This window comes from Callorhinus ursinus, unplaced genomic scaffold, assembly GCF_003265705.2.
Source record: "Callorhinus ursinus isolate GAN/ISIS: 27379988/994484 unplaced genomic scaffold, GSC_fseal_2.0 scaffold15, whole genome shotgun sequence".
NCBI classification, from domain to species: Eukaryota; Metazoa; Chordata; class Mammalia; order Carnivora; family Otariidae; genus Callorhinus; species Callorhinus ursinus.
In genome coordinates, this window is record NW_027397077.1 from 900,341 (window position 1) to 922,345 (window position 22,005).

At 60.0% G+C, this 22,005-nt stretch overlaps 3 protein-coding genes across 5 annotated transcripts; 2 read left to right on the forward strand and 1 right to left on the reverse strand.

Annotated features, from left to right (window-relative positions):
- Positions 1-846: 846 nt before the first annotated feature.
- On the forward strand, positions 847-4,141 carry USE1 (unconventional SNARE in the ER 1). The gene is made up of 8 exons (XM_025884658.2): positions 847-1,355; positions 1,702-1,751; positions 1,923-2,001; positions 2,092-2,244; positions 2,756-2,768; positions 3,205-3,232; positions 3,525-3,699; positions 3,942-4,141. Exons 1-8 carry the CDS (start codon positions 1,188-1,190, stop codon positions 4,122-4,124), a joined length of 849 nt encoding a protein of 282 aa, XP_025740443.1. The 5' UTR covers positions 847-1,187; the 3' UTR covers positions 4,125-4,141.
- A 2,136-nt stretch (positions 4,142-6,277) lies between these two features.
- On the forward strand, positions 6,278-9,125 carry OCEL1 (occludin/ELL domain containing 1). 3 transcript variants are annotated; one of them, XM_025885602.2, is made up of 6 exons: positions 6,278-6,378; positions 6,736-6,912; positions 7,041-7,240; positions 7,463-7,628; positions 7,879-7,932; positions 8,116-8,524. In XM_025885602.2, the coding sequence occupies exons 1-6, from the start codon at positions 6,310-6,312 to the stop codon at positions 8,236-8,238; spliced, it is 789 nt and encodes a 262-aa protein (XP_025741387.2). In that variant the 5' UTR covers positions 6,278-6,309; the 3' UTR covers positions 8,239-8,524. The 3 variants fall into 3 exon arrangements, with proteins under 3 accessions (XP_025741387.2, XP_025741386.2, XP_025741385.2); XM_025885601.2 differs by lacking the exon at positions 8,116-8,524 and adding an exon at positions 8,597-9,125 and having other exon boundaries at positions 6,278-6,912; XM_025885600.2 differs by having other exon boundaries at positions 6,278-6,912.
- A 2,246-nt stretch (positions 9,126-11,371) lies between these two features.
- On the reverse strand, positions 11,372-22,005 carry NR2F6 (nuclear receptor subfamily 2 group F member 6). The gene is made up of 4 exons (XM_025885682.2): positions 21,036-22,005; positions 17,299-17,393; positions 13,480-14,064; positions 11,372-12,106 (listed from the first exon to the last, which is right to left on the reverse strand). The coding sequence occupies exons 1-4, from the start codon at positions 21,320-21,322 to the stop codon at positions 11,832-11,834; spliced, it is 1,242 nt and encodes a 413-aa protein (XP_025741467.1). The 5' UTR covers positions 21,323-22,005; the 3' UTR covers positions 11,372-11,831.

Consider the following 22,005-nt stretch of genomic DNA (forward strand, 5'->3'; position numbering starts at 1 on the left):
GGAGGTGCTTGTTTATTGATCTGGAAATGGGGGGGGGGTTGCCTAAGAGCCTGTTGTCCTGGAAGCTGCCTTCCATTGCCCTGTTTTAGCACCCAGCCTCTCCCCGGGGAGGGCTTAAATATCAGCTACAAGGCCGTCTCCCTCTGAGAGGATCAGTCCCTGGTGGGCCCAACGGAACCGGAAGCCACCACCGCCCCCACTATCCTCTCTCAGCCCAGCTCCCAGGCTGCAACCAGATGGGCAGCTGTGGGAACCTGCTGGCAGGCGGGGCCCATGGGGCCGGGGTGGGGGGAGCAGTGAAGAACCCTAGTCCAGACGGCACATGAGGGAGTTGGGAGGCTTGTCTGAGGCCACACGTTTGGGATGGGGTAGGGCTGGGATTCAGAGCCTGCCGCATCTGCCTCCAGTGGCCCCCTTCATCCACCCTGGGTTTAGTCTCCTACATAGTATTTTGCGAGGACACCAGGCCCACGTGTGACCGGGACACAGGTGACGTGAGGGGTGGGAAGATGGATGAGTGCCGCAAGCCAGGCTCCAGTCCCTCTGAAGCTCCAATCCTTAACCCTGTCCTCCGCAGGCCTAGGGGTGGGGGGAGGTCGCAGGATGGGCCTTGACTGGGGCTCTCTCCATGGGAGTCTGGGCGTTAGGGGTGACCCTGCCCCCCCCCCCCCCCCCCCCGCCAGCTAAAATCCCCCCCCCCCCCCCGGCAGGCTTTGTCACACCACCCCTTTTCCAAAGGAGGAACCAGGCCCGTAAAGTTAAACTTCCTCAAGGCCACTGCGGGGGGTGGAGTCAGAATCAGACCCGGAAGCTCATAACCACAAACTTCGGTGGGCCCCTAAGCCTTGGATACCTTAGTCCCAGGCCCGTACCCTGGGAAGAACCGGGGAAGGCTGCCTGCATACGGAAGAGCTCAGCGTGGGAAGAACCCAAACAGAAGTGGGCGTGGGGGCGGAATTTTGAGCAGGAGATAAGGAATAAGCAGAGGACGTACTGCACATGGGACTGACATCGAAGGACCGGTCCTTTTAACCCTTCCGGAAGGGTTAAGACGCTTGAGAAGGGAAAACGCGATTTAGCCCTGAGTAAACACAGACAGGAAAGTGCCTCTCCTTGAAACAATACATTAGTTCCGCCCCAAAGACGCAACCGCGAACGAGTGGTGGACGCGCCCGGAAGAAGCCCAAATGAGAGCACTTCCGCCCTTCTCCAAGATGGCGCCGGCGGAAGGGGCAGCGTACCGCCGAAGGGTGATGGCAGCGTCGAGGCTGGAGCTGAACCTGGTGCGGTTGCTGTGCCGCTGCGAGGCGATGGCAGCGGAGAAGCGGGACCCGGACGAGTGGCGTCTGGAGAAGGTGAAGGAAATCTTTACTGTCAAGCAGAGCCCGACGCCCGGACGGCGGCCCCCGCAGCTAGCGGCCACCGGGCCCTACGCCCCAGTCCCCACGGCCGCCCTGACCACGCCCCTTCCGGCCGGCTCCGCCACGTCCACCTGTAGCTCCCGCCCCATTCCCTATAGGTCAGCTAGCCGCGCCTCCCTGACACGTGGCTCCTCCCCTTTCGGCCCAGCCCCCGTCTTGGCCCCGCCCCCTTAGTGGCCCTGCCGCCCCCAGCCCTCACCCCCACCCCCACTTTGAGCAGGACAGGGAGGAGTGGGAGGGTGTGGCAGACCAGGCTTACACCCCCACTTTTCCTCCCCAGTATGTGGGAGCCCTCGAGGACATGCTGCAGGCCCTAAAAGCCCAGGCAAGGTGAGTGCAGGCGGCCACAGGGGCTTCAAATCTGGGATGGGAGTCGGGGGCCAGGGCCGGTCCCTGTTGGGGAATCCCTGGGTTCCAGACCCCTGCTGAGACCCCTCCCGAGACCCCTCCCGGAACTGGGGACAGTGGGCAGGTTTTCTTTTTCCTCTTCTCGCCTTCCAGCAAACCAGCCTCCGAGGTGATCAATGAATATTCCCGCAAGGTCGATTTCCTGAAGGGGATGCTGCAGGCAGAGAAGCTGGTGAGCCGGCCTGCTCTACTTCCTCAGCCCTCATCACGCTCACCTGCCCAGGACCTGCCCCTCTGGTGACCCCTTTTCCCTCTTCGGCAGACCTCCGCCTCCGAGAAGGCCCTAGCCAACCAGTTTCTGGCCCCTGGCCGTGTACCAACCACAGCCAGGGAGCGGGTGCCTGCCACCAAGACGGTGCATCTGCAGTCGCGGGCTCGGTACACCAGCGAAATGAGGAGTGAGCTGCTAGGCACGGTAGGGCTTCCTCCCTGGTCCTTGGGAACCCTTTGGTCAGGGACAGTTTCGTGCCTGGGTATGGCCAGAACAAATGCTGGCGGGTGCAGGGACCCAAGGGGACCCAACAGCCTCTGACCTGGGCCATCAGTCGGCTTCCCAACAGAAAGGCGGAGCCAGGACTTTGCTAGACGTATAGGAGTTTGGTCCAAGGCAAAAATGGTACTTACCTAGTTAAGGCCCAGAGCGACAGATAGATGGTTTGCCACAGACAGAGGACTGTTGTCTCATCTTGCCACAAATGGACAAGTTTTTCCATCTGTAAAATGGGACGGCAAGTGTGTTTTTGAACATTTTATGTGGATCAGGTAAACCCTTCGAAAAACGAAGAAACCGAGGCCCAGAGGTCATAGGACTTGCCCTGGTCCCTGAATGAGTGTGTGTGGGGGGGGATTCTGAGAGCAGAAAGGACAGTTTGGGGGGGGGAGGCAGGACAGATAGGTGACTTCATGCATCTCTCTTTTTCCCACAGGACTCTGCTGGAGGTGAGTCGCCCTGAATGAAACAGGACTTGAGGCTTAACTGTCGAGCTGCCTCATATCCTTTACCTGGCTCCCCCAGGGTGTTCCACAGCCCAGGAAGCATAGCCCCAGGGGTGTCACCTAGTTATGCCTGATGGGGGTGCCAGGACAGAGGAGCTGGCTCCCAGAGGAAATAAAGCTGGAAACTCCCAGGCCACGGGGCCAGGTTTAGGCCAGCAGAAGGGACGTGGGGCCTTGGGGAGCCCAGATAGGGGTGAGGAAAACTTCTTAAAAGAGAGGGCTTTTGAGTTAGGGCTTTGAAGCATGATCAGGAGCTCACTGGGCAGCCAGCTAGATAGGCAACGACATTATGAATAGCAGACACATCATAGGCAATGATCAGGAAGCCGGAAAACAGGAAACCAATCCTTTCCTTCCTGCTTGGCTTTTTCGCTTCCAGAGCCCCAGCTGGATGTGAGGAAGAGAACGTGAGTGTCTTCAGCCCTTGGGTGGCCCTGGGGGGTGAGGAGGGCGGGCGGTTGAACGAACCTTGGGCCACTGAAGCACCAAACCACGAGGGCCTCCACAAGCATCTAAAGCACTGATCAGAAGCCACTTCTGGGGATGCTCTTCCTAAAAGCCAAAGTAAAAAAGGGGAAACGGAGCCCCAAGCAGGGCAGTGGCTGGAGCCATAACCTCTGGGTTCCTTGGGAACATGTTGCTTTCTTCCCCTCCCCGGCCCCATCTCATGCCCACTTGTCCACCCATGTATGAGGTCAGCGGGGTGACAGGGCCCAGACCAGGGGATGAGAAACAGTCGGCAGCCGAGCTGGACCTCGTCCTGCAGCGACATCAGAACCTCCAGGAGAAGCTCGCGGAGGAGATGCTAGGCCTGGCCCGGAGCCTCAAGACCAACACACTGGCCGCCCAGAGCGTCATTAAGAAGGACAACCAGGTGTGAGGACTGTGGGAACTTTCCAACCTCTGCCCTGGGACATCAGAGAAGGCTTCCCAGCAGAAGGGCATTGTGGCCAGGGCTTTGTTGGACAATAGAAGTTTGATAGTAGGCACAAACGGAACTCCCAAGAGAGGGGACAGTATCAGCAAAGACCTAGAGGAGCAGACTTGCCCCCAGGTGGCGGGGAGAGGCCACACTTGGCCGCAGCCGGGTTAACACTCTCCCTACCTCACCCACAGACCCTGTCACACTCCCTCAAGATGGCTGACCAGAACCTGGAGAAGCTGAAGACAGAATCCGAGCGGCTGGAGCAGCACACACAGAAGTCAGTCAACTGGCTGCTCTGGGCCATGCTTATCATCGTCTGCTTCATCTTCATCAGCATGATCCTCTTCATCCGCATCATGCCCAAACTCAAATAAAGACCTGTCTTGGCCCACCCTGTCTGCCCTCTGTCTGCCCTCCACCCATGTCCAGGGCTGCCCTTTGGGCTGGGCAACAATATGGGAGGGTCTTTGGAGGTTCCTGAGAGCCACAGAAAGTGCATGAGCAGGAGAGGAAGGTCAGTCTGGGAGGGGTGGTGACCCAGTGAACTCCCCCTTCGGTTCCCCCCTGGTACCCACCCCATACCGGGAAAGGCCAGGCCACAAGAAGCCCCCAGGCTGGAAGAGGCAGAGCCAAACACGGTGCCTTCAGCCCTGTGCGGTTGGGGTGAGGCTGGAGGGTGGGGGAGAAATGGGGCTATATCTGGAGGAGGGAGCATCAGGGCTGAGCCTTCCTTGAGACTGAAGATGATAGTTCAGAGATAGCACTTAGTCCAGCCACAACCTGAGCTCTCCGGAAACTAGAGGCTTCACCAAGTCATTCAACAAACACATGAGGGTTTGTGGAAACTCTGCCCTGCCAAGGTCACAGCCTGATCATTTCAGATGAGAGCGGGGGGGGGGGGGGGCACTACTCCCTCCTGAGTAGGGACCCTGGAAGGGGTTATAGAGTGGGAGTCCCAGGAGAACCATTGGTCCTGGGCTCTGCTCTCAGCAAGTGACAGGTGCGCAAGGGTGTTTGTCCCAGACCCAGGGGAGTGTAAGTGGGCACTATGGGGACAGGCATGGAAGTGCCCTAATGGACCCCCATCAACATAGGTGTAAAAACACCAAGTAAAGCTTTTTATAAGCTCTAATGGCAACTTTTTAAAAAATACATCTTGAGGGGCACCTGGCTGGCTCAGTCAGTAGAGCACGCAACTTTTTTTTTTTTAAGATTTTATTTATTTATTTGACAGAGACACAGTGACAGAGGGAACACAAGCAGGGGCAGTGGGAGAGGGAGAAGCAGCCTTCCCGCGGAGCAGGGACCCCGATGCGGGGCTCGATCCCAGGACCCTGGGATCATGACCTGAGCCCAAGGCAGACGCTTAATGACTGAGCCACCCAGGCGCCCCAAGCATGCAACTCTTAATCTCAGGGTTGTAAATTCAAGCCCCACTTTGGGTGTAGAGATTACTTAAAATCTTTGAAGGAAAAAAAAAGTAGATCTTAAGAAGGTTCACGCCTAAGATGCAGAGATGGTTCAATAGGAGTTTGTTAATAGCCACATTAATGCATCAGGAAACGCAATCATAGGGTGAAATGGTACATTGTACTGTTCAGTATCCATTGCTCAACGTCTCAATAAAAAATTAGCAAAGATAGATATTTTCCTCATTTAACTGCAAAATCTCAAGCCAAGGAGCATTGAATTTAATGAGCAAATACTGGCAATTCTGCCATCAAAGAGAGGGAGGTGGAGGGGAATGTCCACAGTCCACCCAACTCCCCCGAAGATTTAACACTGTCTGGAAGTGCTGGTCAATTCAACTAAACAAGAAAGAAGAGATTCGACTGAGAAATGAGAAAAAAGGGCAAAGTTATTTGCAGATGATATGACTAGAAAAACCCAAATTAACTAAAAAAAAGCGATTTCAACCAGAGAATCCAGTAAAACAGCAAAGAATTAAATTTACTTCCCTAATGGGGGGGGGGGGGGAAGCCTGCAAAATGTATTGGACGATCTCACCTATAATAGTAAAAGAAGATACACTACTTGTTTAAACTACATCCTTGGTATACAAAGAGCTCCCAAAAATCAACAAGAAAAAAATGTGCAGGAAAAGAAAGACAAATCATTTCTGAACTTTTTCTCTCACCAGGTTAGTCAAGACTTAAAACTTTTAAGATACACTTCTGGGAAACCGTGATAGCACTGGAGTTACAGAAGTTGTGGGAAAACCAGTATTTCTCACACTGCTGCTCAGAGTATAATAATCTAGTGATTAAAGAAATATTTTTAAAATTTAATTGCTGAGTAAATAAATAAATACAAGTTTGCCAAAACCACCGGTTTTTCAGGCCAAAAAACCCCGAGGGTCAGAGAAGGTGAGTCACCAGCTCCAAACACCCAAAATACACGTCCGGTCTCTGTTGGACTTGAACCTGCCGCGCTTCAAAAGTGGACCCACTTCCCTTAACGCTGGGTCCCGCCCCCTCACCGCCAACCCCGCCCAATCTCTCTAGGCCCCGCCCCGCCCTGTGGAGCGACCCCGCCAGTTGGAGCCAGCCTTTGAGGTTAATGCACAACCCAGACTCAGGCGCCTCTCCGGCAGCGGACCCAGGCTCGGAGACCCGGACGCTGGGACAGGTAGCCCCGGACCGGAGCGGTCCGTGCGGCCCGCAGCTGGGGCAGAGGTCCCGGGGGACTTCTCGGGGGCGGTGTCCGTGGGCTTCACGCGTCCTAGCAGGCGAGGCTGCAGCAGCGCGGGGGTTAACTGGAGGCGGGCCCACCCAGGATACGCGGTGGCGTCACGGGCGTCGCGCCTTTCCGGGTTACGCAGCCAGGGGCGGGCTGCTCTGGGAGCCAATGGAGTGCGTCTATGCAAATAGCTGCGGAGCTAGCGCCCTCGCCCGTCGGTGGAGAGTTGGCCGCTCCGGGCTCCGCCTCCTGGTGGGCCCTCCGGGCTTCCCCGCCTCCCGGCGCACCTTTCTCTGGTGCCCACAGGCGGCCCGCCGACATCCCCCGCCAGGCGGGGACCACGGCGCCCCCCGCAGGACCCGCCCGCCGCCCCGGGGACGCCCGAGCGGCGCCTCCCTGAGGCCGATGCCCACCCGGGAGTCCTCAAAGACCCGCGGCTACCGGGGGGACCTGCAGACCCGCCCGCCCGGCCCTGGGCCCCCGGTGAGTCCGAACGGGAGGAGGGTCCCCAGGCCGAGCCTAGGCAAAAGATCATTCCGCCCAGTTCGAGGGATCCTGCCTTCCCCATAACCCTGGTTAACTCCAAACCATGATTCCTGCGGCTCCCGCAGCGGTTGGTGCCTCCAGGCCCGGAAACCAGCGCCCCCCGCGCTCTGTGCGAGCGTCAACCGGGAGCGCACAGGGCAAGGCCCAAGAAGATTGTATTTGAGGATGAGCTGCCATCCCGGGCCCTCTTGAGCACCAGGAAGCCTATTGAAGCCATCCCCAGGGGGCATATGCCAAGGGCCCACCCAGTGCCCGACTATGAGCTGTGAGTGACCCCCCCCCCACGTTGTTCCTGATGCCTGGGAACAGGGAAGGGGCACTGAGGACGGGGCTTTGACAAATGAATAGGAGTTTACTAAATAGTAAAACGAGAAAAGGGGCGTTTGGGGCAGGGAGTCCCACATGGGCAAAGAAGAACAAATTAAACTGATTGGGGGAAAGGGACGAGTTCTTTCCATTCACACTCTGCTCCACTTTAACCCCGCAGTAAGTACCCACAAGTGAGCAGTGAGAGGGAACGGAGCGGCTATGCTGCGGTGTTCCAGGACCAGTACACAGAGTTCGTGGAGCTCCAGCAGGAGGTGGGCTCTGCACTGGCAAAGCTCCAGCAGCTGGAGACCTTGCTGACCTCACTGCCCAGGCCGCGAAGCCAGGTCAGCCCCAGCAGAAACCCCTGCCCCACAGCCCTTCCAGGTAGTGGACCCTGGCCTCTGGGACCCCCTCTGGGTCCAGGTCTCTGGGCCCCTTCCTCCTCTCGGTTGGGTGGGCATCACAACCTAGGGGTCAAGGTCAGCCCTTGAAGTCCTCACGAGATAGGTCACTTTGTCTATCTGAGCCTCAGTTTCCCCATGCCTCCTTGGGTTCAGCATTCTCTGAGCCCCCCACACCCTTCTCCACTTGCAGAAGGAAGCCCAAGTTGCTGCCCGTGTCTGGAGGGAATTTGAGAAGAAGCAGACGGTGAGTCATGTCCCCTGAGTCCCACCGGCTGGCCTTTGCACCCCTGACTCTCCCATGAGGCTCAGTGTGCCCAGTTGCATGGAAAGAAAACTGAGGCCCAGAGAGAAAGGGGCACAGGGTTGAGCCGCTGAGGGCCAAAGACCAGAGTGCCACAAGGACTTTCCTGGGTCTTGCCCTGCCCAGGACCCCAGCTTCCTGGACAAGCAGGCTCGCTGCCACTACCTGAAGGGCAAACTGAGGCACCTCAAGATGCAGATCCAGAAGTTCGATGAGCAAGGAGATTTCGAGGGCTCTGTGTACTTCTGAGTGCCCTGGCGGACAGGCAGAGGGACCCATTGAGGTGGCGGTCCCACCTGCCCTCGCCTCTCCTCCTACCTCCCGGCTTTAGCTCCTGCTTTTACACCCTCCTGGGGTAGTTTTGGCGAATGCCTCAGCCTCTGAGACCCAGCCCTGAGGGTGCCTTCCTCCTCCGGGAAGCCGTCCCAGAACCTCCTCAGGGACCACCGGCTCTGAGCCCAGATCTCAGTCCATCCCCTGGAAGCAGGTCTTGCCTAAGTCTCTATCTCAGTGTAATAAACGTCTATGAAATGCCTACTTTGTACAGCTGCTTAACGCTCCTGAGCTCACTCAGCTGTCACCGAAAACTTGTTCTTCCATTTTCCAGAGTTAAAAATCGAGGTTCCGGGAAAGGGACTTACCCAAGCAGGGTGTGAACTCGTCTGTCCAGAGGGTTCCCTCTCCACCCAGAGCCTCACGTGGCCTTCTGGTGGGAAGCTGAGGGGCTGACATCCAGCATTACTGCTCAGCCGGGCTTGGGCTGGGGGAGCTCCAGGAGCCAAAAATTTTCAGTAACACCTGGGTGGCTTAGTTGGTTGAGCATCGTCGGATTTCAGCACAGGTCGTCATCTCAGGGGTCACGTGATCGAGCCCTGCGTCGGGCACCGGGCTCAGTGGGGAGTCTGCTGCTCCCTCTGCCCCTCTCCCTGCTCTCTCTCCCTTTCTCTAAAATAAATAAGGGCGCCTGGGTGGCTCAGTCGGTTAAGTATCTGCCTTCGGCTCAGGTCATGATCCCAGGGTCCTGGGATCGAGCCCCAGGTTGGGCTCCCTGCTCGGTGGGAAGCCTGCTTCTCCCTCTCACAGTCATCTCTCTGTTGCTATCTCCGACTCTCCCAAATAAATAAATAAATAAAATCTTTAAAAAATAAAATACTTAAATCTTTTTAAAAAAATTTCCAGTAACAGAGGCAGGGCTGGCAGAGGACCCTCCTCAGTCTTGGTTAATGGGCATCCTACAATATTCATGTGGCAGAGTGCCGGGGACCTGGAGTCCCCGATGCCAACCCAGATGCGTGAGCCCTTAAAACTCTCCACCTCTCCCAGGGCACTGCAGGCCCAGCATCGATTGATGCCAGGCAGAGTATGAGCGCAGCTTGTGCCTGGCTCTGGGGGAGAGTCCCATGGTGCCCACCCCATGCCAGGCCCGAGGGAGGGAGGGGCGCCTGGGGGGCTCAGACAGTTAAGCGGCTGCCTTCGGCTCAGGCCATGGTCCCGGGGTCCTGGGATCGAGCCCCGCATCGGGCTCCCTGCTCCGCGGGAAGCCTGCTTCTCCCTCCCCCGCTCCCCCTGCTTGTGTTCCCTCTCTCGCTGTGTCTGTCTCTGTCAAATAAATAATAAAATCTTTAAAAAAAAGATTTTATTTATTTGAAAGAGCGTGAGAGAGAACATGGGGGGAGGGGCAGAGGGAGAGAGAGAGGGAAGCAGACTCCTTGCGGAGCGCAGAGCCCGATGTGGGGCTCGATCCCAGGGCCCCGGGACCATGGCCTGAGCCGAAGGCAGCCGCTTAACTGTCTGAGCCCCCCAGGCGCCCCCGTCTGACTTTGCCTCCCAGGGGAGCCCCAGGGGATGGGGACCGTCAGAGAGGCATACTGCAGGCAGGGAAAGCAGTGTCAGCCACCAAATCCCAGAGTCCTGTCCCAGGACCCGTCCCCACGGGGCCTGTCTCCTCAGGGAAGATGGCCTGGGCCCAGTGAGAGAGCAGTGACAGAGGGCCGGATGGCAGTCTCAACCACAGAACCTCAAGAGGTCTTCTTGCGAGAAGGGCCGTATGCGTCGGGTTTTGTAGTTCTGCAGGCAGGCCTAGACAGACATCCACGTTTCTGGCCTGGGGACTGGACAGCAGGACAGACAGAATGGTCTCGCTCTGTTCTCAGATGTCCTGTGAACCTCATAGGTCATCGCTGTCCAGCCCAGTTGCAGGGGGCACACGTTTGCTTACCTGCAGGGCATCGTGGAAGACGCGGACCCTGGGCAGAAACAGTCCACCCTCCAGTGGGAGCCCAGGATCCTCTCCATCCCATTCCTACTTCAGTCCCCTCTGGGGGCAAAGCATACCCACAAGACCCCCATTCATCCCCCAGGAAATGGATTCAAACACCCCGTCTTCCCACTCAGGCCTCTTCCAGGATGGACATGAAGGAGGCTGGGTGCTCATGGGGAGCGTTTTGAAGGAGGTTTAAGAGCTGAGCACGGGCCCAGCCTGCGGAGCAAGACCTGAGTTCTTCTCCGTTTTCAAAGGGGCATCTTTGATGGAGGGCTTGTCTTCCTGGCCTGCCCCCACCATCCACGCTCTTTCTACCCACCCTCTAGAGCCACAGTCCTGACAGTCAGCCCCACAGGCGCCTTTCCCACCACAGAGCTGGGCCACAAGCCTCTGAGGCCAGGATGGCAAGGTCCCTGGTGCCATCACCCCACATCAACTTAAGTCCACCTTCCAGATGTCAATCTCTGAAACAAGAGTTTTTTTAGTTACATGTGAGAAGAAACCAAACTCAGCCTCAGGCACAAAAGGGTAAATCTGGGATCATGAAACTGAAGCACCTAAAGGTTTCAGATACGGCTTGATCCAGGGGCTCCAAAGGCATCCTGGGAAGTTGGTCTTCCTCTTTTGGCTCTTTCAATTACGGCCTATTTCCAAATCCCACCATCAAATCTCAGTGGCCATCTCTGGGCCACACGCCCTCCCTGAACCAATTGCTGTAGCCAGGGGAGGGAGGGCTCTGTCTGGGCTGAGATCATGTGGTGAAATTACCCCAAATGTTTCTCCCAAGGACACCGGGGCCCAGACACCATGATTAAGGGCTGACCAAAGGAAACAATAAGGTGTTTGGTCCAGGCCCTGTGTGAATCTGTGAGGCCCACCTTCACAGGCCAGAGCCCGAACCTGAGCCTGAACTATCTGCAGGACTCAACTCCTACGGACTCACTAGCTGACCACAGGACCCCCTCCCTGCCCCTAGCTGCTTCCCCACAAAACTGTCCAACAAAAACAGCAAGTAGGGCTGTTGCTAGGTTGTGGGTGTTCCAGATGGCTGGGAGTGGGTAGCCATGGTGGGGTGCCCCCCATTCTACCTTCCCCTCACAAGAATGATGGGAGGCCAAGCAGGTAGGAAACATCTTTATTATTGGCCTTGATTCATTCATCATGTAGTGTCTGACGTGGATTACATGTCCAGAGGATCTGCCTGGCGCATACTACCCCTGCCCCTCTAGTCCAGACACCAGGCCTCTGTCCATCACACAAGGGAAGCCAACCCCACCGGCCCAAAAGTCCATGCTTGGGGTGCTGAGCTCCAGGCTCTCCCAGGAGTGGACCCTCGGTCCCTCCCCCTCTATTCAGGCCAGGAGTCCTGGGGAGGCCGAGGCTGGAGCCTGAACAAGCACTCTCTTTTTGGTTTCGTGATCATTTAAAAAACAGAGGAGACAACATTTCACAGTCTTTAAAAAATAGGAGTCTGAGGAGAGAAGCCAAGGTCCTCCACTTGGGGGCCGCGCGCGAGGCCGAAGCATCCATGTCCCTTGAGGTCTGCAGACCCGGCCGCAGCGCAGCCGGCCCTGTGAAGTCACTGGCCTGAGCCATAGGGCCAGTTGAAGGTACTTCCTGACAGCAGCATGTCTCGGATCAGCGTCTCGATGGGTGTCTTGCCCACCAGGCGCATGAAGAACAGCTGGGAGATGAGGGAGGCGGGGACAGCGCGCAGAGCTGGGAGCCGGAGCAGCAACCGGCCGAAGCGCTGGGGCTGGGATGGGTACTGAGCCCGCACATACTCCGTGAGGGCCACCTGCGCCTTCTCCTGCAGGCTTTCCACGTGTGCTGGGTCTGAGAGGCCACAGGCATCTGGGGAGACGGGCAAGGTCAATCGGGTGGGCAGTGGCGGGAGGACACGAGGCCCCTCCAGGGGTGACTGGAGGGCACCACTCGGGGTTGTGGGTCTGGGGGGGGGGGGCGCGTTCAGGTGGGAAATGGAGGCCTGAGGCACAGATGGGGGCATCTCAGGCAGTGCCTGTCCTCAGGAGAGATTGAGGTGGCCTCAACTGCGGCCAGCAACACAGGAGTGTGGCCAGCCGAGTCTCAGGACAGAGGAGCCCCGACTGAGGCCTCTGGCAGGGTGACAAGTTCTAATCAAGCTCGAGGGGAAGGGAGCTAGGGAGGGACGGGGCTTGGGAAGGAAGGCCAAGCCCAGAGGGAGTGTTCAGACAGAATGGCCTAGGGTGTCAGTGAATGTGACAGCATCTAAACTGGAGACCCATGAAGGGTAAGGTACTGGGGCAAGAGGGGCCAAGCCATATTTATCAAAAGAAAGCCACCTCTCAGAGGCAGAGTGGTGGGTCTGGTTCTTGCATCCCTGACCCCACGAAGACACCTAGTGGGATCTGGAACCTTCCAGAGTGCAGAACCAGCTGTGCCACTGGTTCTTACTCCAGTCTCTGGAGTAAGGCAGGGCTTTCGGGTGCTAGATGGGTTAACTGATGACAAGGACGGTACTGGGACAGCCCTGCCCTAGCCCCGCCCTAGCCCCGCCCACAGAGGGAGGGACTCCAGGACACGCCCCTGCCCAATCCCACCCTAACCCCCCGCCCCCCCGCCCCCCCCCTCCCCGCGGCCCTGGCTGCCAGGAGGCCAGCTGGGGTGCGGGGGCGGGGGGCAGTTTGGGAACCCTGGGTCAGAAGTCTGAGGGCTCAGGAATCAGGGAGTGGAAAGGCTCGGGGGAGGCCAGACCCAGGTGTCAGTATCCCGGCCTGGCAGCCCTCCACAACTGCACAGTAAGCAGGAAGAACCACCTGATTTGGCAGATGAGGGTCAGAGGTGCTGGGGAGGACAAAGATCAAGGACTGAGGGCCAGAACCAGGTGACCGGGACCTCCCTCCCTCATCCCCCCCACCTCTCAATCTGCTCACTGAGCACGGAGAGCACCTTGATGAGGTGGAGGGTGGGGGTGGGGGTGGGTCTCAGGGAGCCTGGGAATCAGGGAGAGAGGCTGCTGGGGCCTGAGTCACGGGGTCCAGGCCCAGCTCTGGGTTCTCAGGGAGACCTGGGCTCCGGGGGTGGGGACATCAGGGTCCCCCCTCCACCCCACCCCCCTTATCAGCGCTCAGGCACGTGCGGGGCCGGCTGAGGGTCAGGGAGTGGAAGGCTATGGGGGCCGGGCTCAGGGTCCAGGTCGCCCCCCCACCCCCGGCCCCATACTGGGGCGCGAGCGCGCATCTCACCCGGCGTGAAGAGCGCGATGGCCTTGAGGCAGCCGTACTCGGCCGAGTCGACCTGCAGGCGGCCCAGCTTGTCCACCTGCTCCTGGAAGGCGCGCACCTGGTCCATGAAGGCCACGGCGCGCTCGGCGGCCATGGGCGCGGCGTGCAGGCCGGCGGCGGCCAGCAGCGGCGCCGTGTGCAGGGGCAGCGCCGCCTGCGCCGCGTTCAGCACGAAGAGCTCGCTCCAGCTGAGGCGCAGCAGCGCCACCTGGTCGGCCACGGGCAGCTCGGGGAAGAAGGGCGCGTGGCGCGCCCACTCCACGGTGCTGAAGAGCAGCCGCGCCGCCAGCTCGCACACGTTGTCGATGCCCAGCACCGCGCCCGCCGCGCCGGCCCCCGCGCCGAACGCGCCCGCCGCGCCCGCGCCGAAGCGCCCGGCCGCCGCGGGGTAGGGCTCGGCGCGCAGCAGCTGCGCGATCAGCTCCGACACCGGCTGCCCCGGGAAAAGGTCTCCGCCCGCGGCCGCCAGCGCCGAGCCCGGGGGGCTGCCCGAGGAGGCGGCCACGGCGCCGGGCAGCGAGTGCGGGATGCGGCCGCGCTGCACCGCTGCGGGGATTGAATGGAGATGGGGAGGAGGGAAAGGAAAGGGGGCAGGAGCGGAGGGAGGGGAGAGAGGCTCCCCCACCACCACACCGCCGCCGCAGGGAATCGGGCGGGGGGAGGGGGGGCCGGGGGGTGGGGGGAGGCGGAGTGACGAAAACGGGCACGGGAAAGGGATTGAGGGACACAAGGAGACCAGACAGGGGGGAGGGAGGGAAAGAACGAGGGGCCAAGTGGGTATCCAGGGTCACGGGGGGCAGGTGGAGGAAGAAAGGGGGAAAGATAAAGTCATCAGAGGGTCACTCAGCCCCTCCCCTCAAAGGCCCCCCAAACCCAACCTTCCCCCGGACCTCCCACCCCACCCCATGGGTGCACAGCTTGTTGGGAGGCCAGGGCCCCACCCTGCTCTGCCCTGTGCGCCCTGGGCCTGCGGCCATGTCCATACACCACTGCCATCCCCACTGTTGGCAGAGCACGGGTGGTGGGACGCCTGGCCCCTCCCTCTGGACGGTGTGAGCTCCGTTCAGCAGCCGTGGAGGCTAGACCTGTCAATCATTACCCCATCTGTCAATCATGGGGGGGTGCCCCAGAGCTGACAATGGGGCCAGGGAGAGGTCACCTTCATACTACTTGGAGCCCCTGGCCAGCCTATCCTTAAAGCAAGGGATCTGTCCTACGGAGATGGGATCTTTCCTCTAGCTCCCAGCCTCACCCCACCCCCAGGTCACGGCTCCCAAGGGCAGGTCTCCTCCATCTGCTACGACCCCAGTGCTAGGAGTGGAGTCCCAGCCAGCCCATAGTAGGTGCTCAATACACATTAACTGCCGTCAGTAGTCCTGCCTGTTAAGGGGGCAGGGGAGCACCCACTGCTGGCTTGGGCCAGCGTCCCCAGGATTCAGGTGAATGAGAAGGAAACTGAGGCACAAAGGGGAGGAGGGGTAGCCACAGGCTCAGCTGACCTGTGCCATGGTGGGGGGGGGTGGAGGGGCAGACTGGGCTGACAGCCAGACAGAAACCAACTAAGGGTCTTTAATGAGCTGGCATGCCCTGTCTCATCTCCATGAACCCACGGTCAACGGATCAGGGAATGAATGGGAAACAGAATGTGGGTGGGAGCCAGGGGCTAATAGAGCCGAGCAGGGAAGTGAGGGCTTGGGTTCGAGGCTCCACGGGATTTCTGTGTCTCAGGATCAACTGTCAAATGGGTGGAGCTGGATAAGGCCAGAAAGTGGATCCCAGCTCAACCCTCTGGCCCCCCAGGGGCGAGGGGGAGGGACTTATTCCTTCTGGCCCTTTGCTCACTCAGTTCTAAACCCCATCCCCACCATTCATCCATCACCCAGCCATGTCCCTACCTCAGAGCCTTTGCACTTGCTGTTCCTGCTTCCTGAGAACCCCTTCCCCAGCTCTTCCTCTTTATTCAGCCCGAACTGTGTGGGTTCAAGTCCTAACCCAACTCTGCTACTCTCTGACCCTGGCAAATGCTTCACCTCTCTGCTCGCTGTGCTCAATTTCCCCAGCTGGAAGATGCAGATGGTAATGACAGTGATGACACCGATCACTAAATTAATGAGACTCTAACATGCTTAGAACAGCACTAGGCATATAATACAGGCTAAATGGGTAGTAATTCAGGCCAAGAAAAAAATGGGTATTAAGTACGTTCAATGTCCTAGGCCCTGGACAGGCACGGGGGCTAGGTCAGAAAACAAGAAAAACACAAGTCCCTTTCCCCAGGGAGTGAACATTCCGGTGGGGGAGCAAGTAAATTACAGAGCAAGGCAGATAGGGGGGATGGTGAAAAGCAATCAGGAGGGCTTCTCTGAGGAGGTGTTCTTTGAGCAAACCTTAAAAGAGGTAAGGGGCACCTGGGTGGCTCAGTTGGTTAAGCATCCAACTCTTGATTTTCGGCTCAAGTTATGATCTCAGAGTTGTGAGATGGAGCCCTAGATTGGGCTCTGCCCTGGGCATGGAACCTGCTTGAGATTCTCTCTCCCTCTCGTGCTGCCCCTCCCCCCACCTCTTTATTAAAAGGAAAGAAAGAAAGAGAGAGAAAGAAAAAAAAGGAAGGGAGGGAGGGAGGAGGGAGGGAGGGAGGGAGGGAGGAAGGAAGGAAGGAAGGAAGGAAGGAGGGAAGGAGGGAAGGAGGGAAGGAGGGAAGGAAGCCATGCTGCTACCTGGGGGGTAAGAGTGCTCCAAGCAGTGGGAACACCCTGTGCAAAGGCCCTGAGGTTAAGACTGTGTTTGGGGCATGAGCTGTGATTATGATTTTTTTTCCCACTCCTGAGACTTTGGAGATCTGAAGCCCTGATGTGATGTACATCAGGACTTTAGGTCAAATGGACAAGTAGAGGCAAAATCCAGGTTGGGGGGGGGTGGGGCAAGTCATCCCCAAACTTAAAAGGACCAAAGAAGAGTAATCAGACAGTCTTAAGAAAAAGTCTGAGCAGCCACTGCCAGCGCCCTTCCCAGAGGCCAGCAGAGAAGACACCAACTTTAGAGCAGGGGAGACTCAAGAGGCAGGGAAGCGCTGCCAACCTGCCCCAGGAGAGTCCTGACAGAGACAGGAAGCCCAGCCCGGGGTTCTCATCCTGTGAAGCCAGATACTGCTCCCCAGCCCACCAGGCTCCATGTGGAAGCCTCTGGGTTCCAACGTATGCTCGGCCCAGTTCTGGGCCCAGCCGTCCGGCACGTGTGCACACAAGTCCCCAGGGCAGAGACAAGGGGCTGGGCCTCCCTCTGGCTCCCGGTGCCCAGGGTCAGGCGGAAGGGTAAGCTGCCCTTTGCCTTAATCGGGCGAGTTCCTGCCTTGGACAAACACAAAGCAGGGGGTGGAGGATGGAAGGAAAGCAATCAAAAAAAAAAAAAAAAAAAAATCCTTGTTCAGACAGCATTGGCCAGGCTAGGGGGCACAGGGGCCACTGAGGTGTCAGGGCGAAGGAACTTGACTCTGTGGCCAGGGGCCCCAGAGAGGAGGGGCTGGGGAGCAGAACTGTCCTCACAGGGGCCTGAATCAGGGTGTCCCTTGCATCCCTGGCTCCCCCGCAGGTGACCATGGATAACTGGATTCCTCTGGCCCAGGGCCGGACTGAGGGCCATAAGATCGTGGGATCGGTGGTAACAAGGTTAGCAGGCGCCAGACCCCGCCCTCCACGGCTCCCAGACCCCTCCCGAGACAGGAAGTGAAGGCGAGGGCTGTTTGTACCCCCGTCTGCCTGCCCCACCCCGGTGGGTACTCACCCTCCTTCCTCATGCCCACCCGGAAGCACTTCTTCAGGCGACAGTATTGGCACTGGTTCCGGTGATGCTGGTCGATCTGGCAGTCACGGTTGGACCTACAGGCATGCAGGAGGTCACCACAACACCCACGTCCTGCCCCCAGAGCCACCCTATAAGCCACGTTTGAAGGCCACACCTGAGAAACGTCAGTGCCCCCCGCCCTGGGCTGGGCAGGTATCCCCAGAGGGGCACAGGGGCTCAGCCTGCAAGTCTGCAAGGAGGGAAAGGAGAGTTGGAGTGGGTGGCGATGAATGGCGTCAGTCTGCAGCAAAGTGGATTAGCACACCAGGAAGGGTATGTTAGAAGTGGGTTTTGAAGGATGAACAGAAGTTCTCCCAGAGCAGAGAGGCAATTCCAGGCAGAAAGCGTGAGCAAGGACAGCTTTAAGGCTGGAAATGTGAAAATATGAAAGCCTCAACAGTTTCATTTTACTTGGTCATTGCGGGGCGAAGAGGTGGGGTCTTTGTTCCAAAGGCAATGTGAGAACAGCAAAGGTACATGGTCAGGGAGCCAGGCTTTGGGGGTTAGCTAAGACACTAGGGGCCAGGCCAGGGCCAGTCCTCTATGGGCACAGTAGGGCCCCAGTATTATCCCCCTGCACAAGACTATCACCAATGAATAAATGAATGAACGAATGAATGAACCCCTGCGCTCCCTTTAAGACCCCACACCCATATCCCCTCTTCTGGGGAAGACCTTCCAACTCCTAACTGAGCCTAAGAAGCTTCCTCTGGGTGGCCCACAGGGATCATGGCCTCTTCCAGGGATGGGACAGGGGGCCCCACCCAGCAAGAGAATGAGCTCCCCATCCAGGGTCAGTCCCAAGCAGAAAGGTTCAAGCCCTTGTTCTTCAAATTTCTCCAGCACTTCTTCCCCTTGGCCCCTACCCCTGTGTTCCCTCGCTGTCTCTCTGGGCCCCAGGCTCTCCAAGTCCCAGACCTGGGGCAGACACCCCTAGGGTCCCACCTGGGCACCAAGAGGGTACCCAGAGACAGTCACAGAGTAAAACGAATGCTCGATGAAGTTAAAAATCAAACACATCTCAGCCACAGACACTCAGCCCCAGCCCTGGGGCGGGGACTTCTCCACAGAGACTCAGTTTCCTCATCTGGAAATGGGAGGCCAGATGCCGGCTCTCTATGGGATGCACTGGGTCTGGGGGGACCTAGGGGGCTTTGGGGGAGGGCATCAGGACCCAAGCCCAAACTGGGGGGGGTCCTCAATGGCAAGTTCAGGAGAGCTGAGGTCCTGGGGGTCTCCGAGGGCCCAGGTCCCAAAACGCCAGCCTCTAAGCCCAGGCCTCTGTCCCTTGCCCGGCCTGAGCCCCCAGAAAGAGGCCCTGCTAGGGTGGAGGGAGCTCAGGCAGAACCAGAACAAAGCCCAGCAGGCAGGCAGTGGGAGGGTCCTGGGCATCCGGGTGGAAACAGCCAGGCCTGGGGCGGGCAGGCAGGCAGGCAGGGGCCCAGCTCAGGGCCCCTGACCTCAGGGGAGGTCCTGAACCTTCTGCCTCAACTTCCCCAGCTGTGGAGCTGGGACAGATCTCCTGTCCCTCAGGATGGAGAAACAGTAAGTTCCACCTGTTATCCCACCTAAAGAGCACATGCTTTGCCCAAACCCATGGCCCAACTCAGCCTCCTCCCGAGGCTTCTGGCCTCTGGGCCAATTTGATCCCTGCCCTCCCTTGCTCACATACCCTCCTTGGCTCCCTGTCATCCTCAGTCCGGCACTTCAGATCCACTCAGTTCTAACTTCTCCCATGCCCGGGTGGTCTCATCTTACAGCACTGCTCCCCTAAACTGCCACTGAGTGTTTGCCTGGGCCACGCTCTCTCCAAGGAGTGCCCTTCACCTCCTCTACATGCCAAAGCCCTCCTGCTTTCACGCCTACCTCCCACAGACCTCCTCCAGACAGCCCTCCCTGAACCTCGGGCAAAGCCCCTTCTCTCTCCTGGGACTCCAGACCCATCCCTCCCTCTGGCCCAGACTCCACAGGCAGGGAGCATCTGTGTCTCACTGTGCCTCCTCCAGACTGGGAGAGAGCTGGGGTCTCTCTGAGGGGCTGGCCTCAAACCTCCTAGGCTGGGCCCTGAGGGGACTTTGCCCAACCAATCTGAGGCTCAGAGACGGGCCGTGACTTCACCAGGTCACACAGTGCAGAGCTTCTGGAGAACGTGCCAGCCCCAAACAACGCCCCCCTCCCCTGTCTTGTAGCTCCCTGCTCCCACCTTCAGAGAGCCCCTGGGACCCCAGAGCGGCCTAAGCTCCTCCCTTACCCTCCCCAAACACCCGGCCAGAGAGCAGGCAGCAACAAGAATGAGGCCAAAGTCTGGTGGCCCAGTTAGCACTGGAGAAGGGAGTAAGCCAGCTTCCCCCACCCCACCCCCCAAACACACACACACACAGCTACCCCAGACAAGGTCCTGACCACAGACCTGGGGCCAAACTCCAGCCTCTGGTGCCCGGCGCCCCGCCCTATGGCCTCACCAACAAGCCCTCCATCAGCTGCCCTCTCCCTGGGGACACCCGGTTCAGGACTCAGCCGCTCCCCTCTTCCCAACCCCAGTTCACCTTGCTAAGCCCCAACTGGGGCAGGGTCTCTCCCTGAGTGCCCTAGGGCAGCGCCAGGACCTCTTTGGGCCTCAGTTTTGCCTATCTGGAAAATGGGACTCTCCATACTGGCTCTGTAGAGCCTACACATGTTCCTGTTGGGGTGCAGGGTAGGAGCTTGTCAATGGAGTGAAAGGACACTCAAGGGAGAGCAGTGGGAAAGGGAGCCCTGGGCTAGACACCCAACCCCAGCACCAACCAGAGAAACTAGCAAGGCCACACCCTGTCAGTGGGGACTCCAACCTCCCAGGGCCCAAGGCTCCTTCTTGGAAACATTCACCCCCACCCTGAGGGGGCCGACCGAAGTTTCAGGGATTTTCCAGGAGCCCCAGGTCGGCACCCACTCCTGGTGGGGGGAGGGTTGGAGCAGCCGAGGTGTGGTCAAATCCAGCAGCCCTCCCAGCCCTCCAGCGGCATTTTCCAGTGACCCAGGGCCCTGGGTGAGCCCAGGGTGGGGGTAGTTCCCCCCTGATGGGCAAGCCCAGCTCCCCCCACAGCAGGGCTACCCATGCGAAAGAGGCCGGAGGCCGCCCAGTGCCACCCCTGCCTCGCTCCCGCCGCCTCCGCCGCCGCGGTGGCCAGGGCGACTTTGGAAGTGATATTTGACCCCAAGGGCGCGCCGTATCGATCCGCGCGGCCGCAGACAATGGCCCCTGGACGCTGCGAGCTCCACAGTCCAAGTTCCACGTTCGATTCCCTCAGGGTCCCCTGCGCGCCGAGATCCCCAAGAGGAGGGATGCCCTGGGGTTAGGGCCCCACCCCTGACAGCACCCCCCCAACCCTTCCCCGCGCGGAGATGACCCCTCTCCGGAGAAAAGGGAGGGAGGGAGAAGGAGCAAGGAACTGGGGCGGAAGCCGCAAGGGACCACCTGACGGGGTGGGGGGGGGGGACCTGCACCGATACAGCGCCGACTGTATACACAATCCCAGGAATGGAATGGAGGCGGGGAGAGGGGGCTGTGCCCCTATCTCAGAGGGGGGAGTGGAGGCCCGGGGAAGGTCAGCGCCAGGCCCAAGGTGACCGAGCAGGTCAGAGGCCCGGCCCAAGCCGGGGCCGGGTGCACAGCGGCCGTGCGCTGATAGGGGGCTCACCGGCAGGTGTAGCTGAGGTTGCGGCGGATGCTCCGCTTGAAGAAGCTCTTGCAGCCCTCGCAGGTGAAGACGCCGTAGTGCTTGCCGCTCGACTTGTCCCCGCACACCACGCAGTCCACCTGCAGCCCCGGCCGCTCTTCGTCGCCCGGCTCAGCGTCGCTGGCGGCGCCCGGGGGTGAGGCCGAGTCTTCCTCGGCCGCGCGCGGGTAGCCGCCCGCCTTGTCCACGCCGTTCGTGTCGCCGCCGCCGCTGCCGGGGCCGCCCCAGCCGCCGGTCACCATGGCCATAGCCCCAGGGCAGCGGGGCCGGGGCGCCCCCTCCGTGCTCCTCCCTCCGGGCACCCCTCTCGGCCCGGGGGGACCCTACCCGGCACGCATCCGGGCCCGGCGCGCGGGGGGCACCGGCTGCACCCCCCAAAAAAGTTTTGCAGCAACTTCCTGCGGCCGGTCCGCGCGCCCGGGCAGAACTGGTCGGGCCGGTTCCAGGCCAACTTTCCCACGCGTGCGCGGGGCCGGGCCTGGGGGAGGAGGGTGCGCGCTAGAGGCGCGAGCCGGGGGCCCCGGGGACTCGCGCCCCGCCGCCCTGGGGCCCCGGCGGGGGCGCGCGGGCCATGGCCCGGCCCAGGCTGCGCAGGGGGCGCCCTCTGGCCTGGCCGCCGCTTGGCCGGGGGCTGCGGCCAACTTAGCGGGCCGCCATCCGAGCGCGGGAGGCCGGGGGGAAAGTTTGGCCGCAAGTTACGCGGCCGCCCGCGGCGCGGGGGAGGGGCGGCAGGCGCGCGTCGGGGCCGGTCGCCGCGCCCCCTGGCTCCCCCGGGCCCCCAGGCGGCCGCTCGGGGCCTGCAAGGCGGCGGGCCGGCGCTTCCCGAGCTGCCGCCCCCTCTGCGGCCGCGCCTGCCCGGCCTGGGCCTGCGCCTGGGCCCGAGCCTCGCTCTCGCCGCCGCCGCCGACCCCGCGCGCCGGCCTCGCGCTGC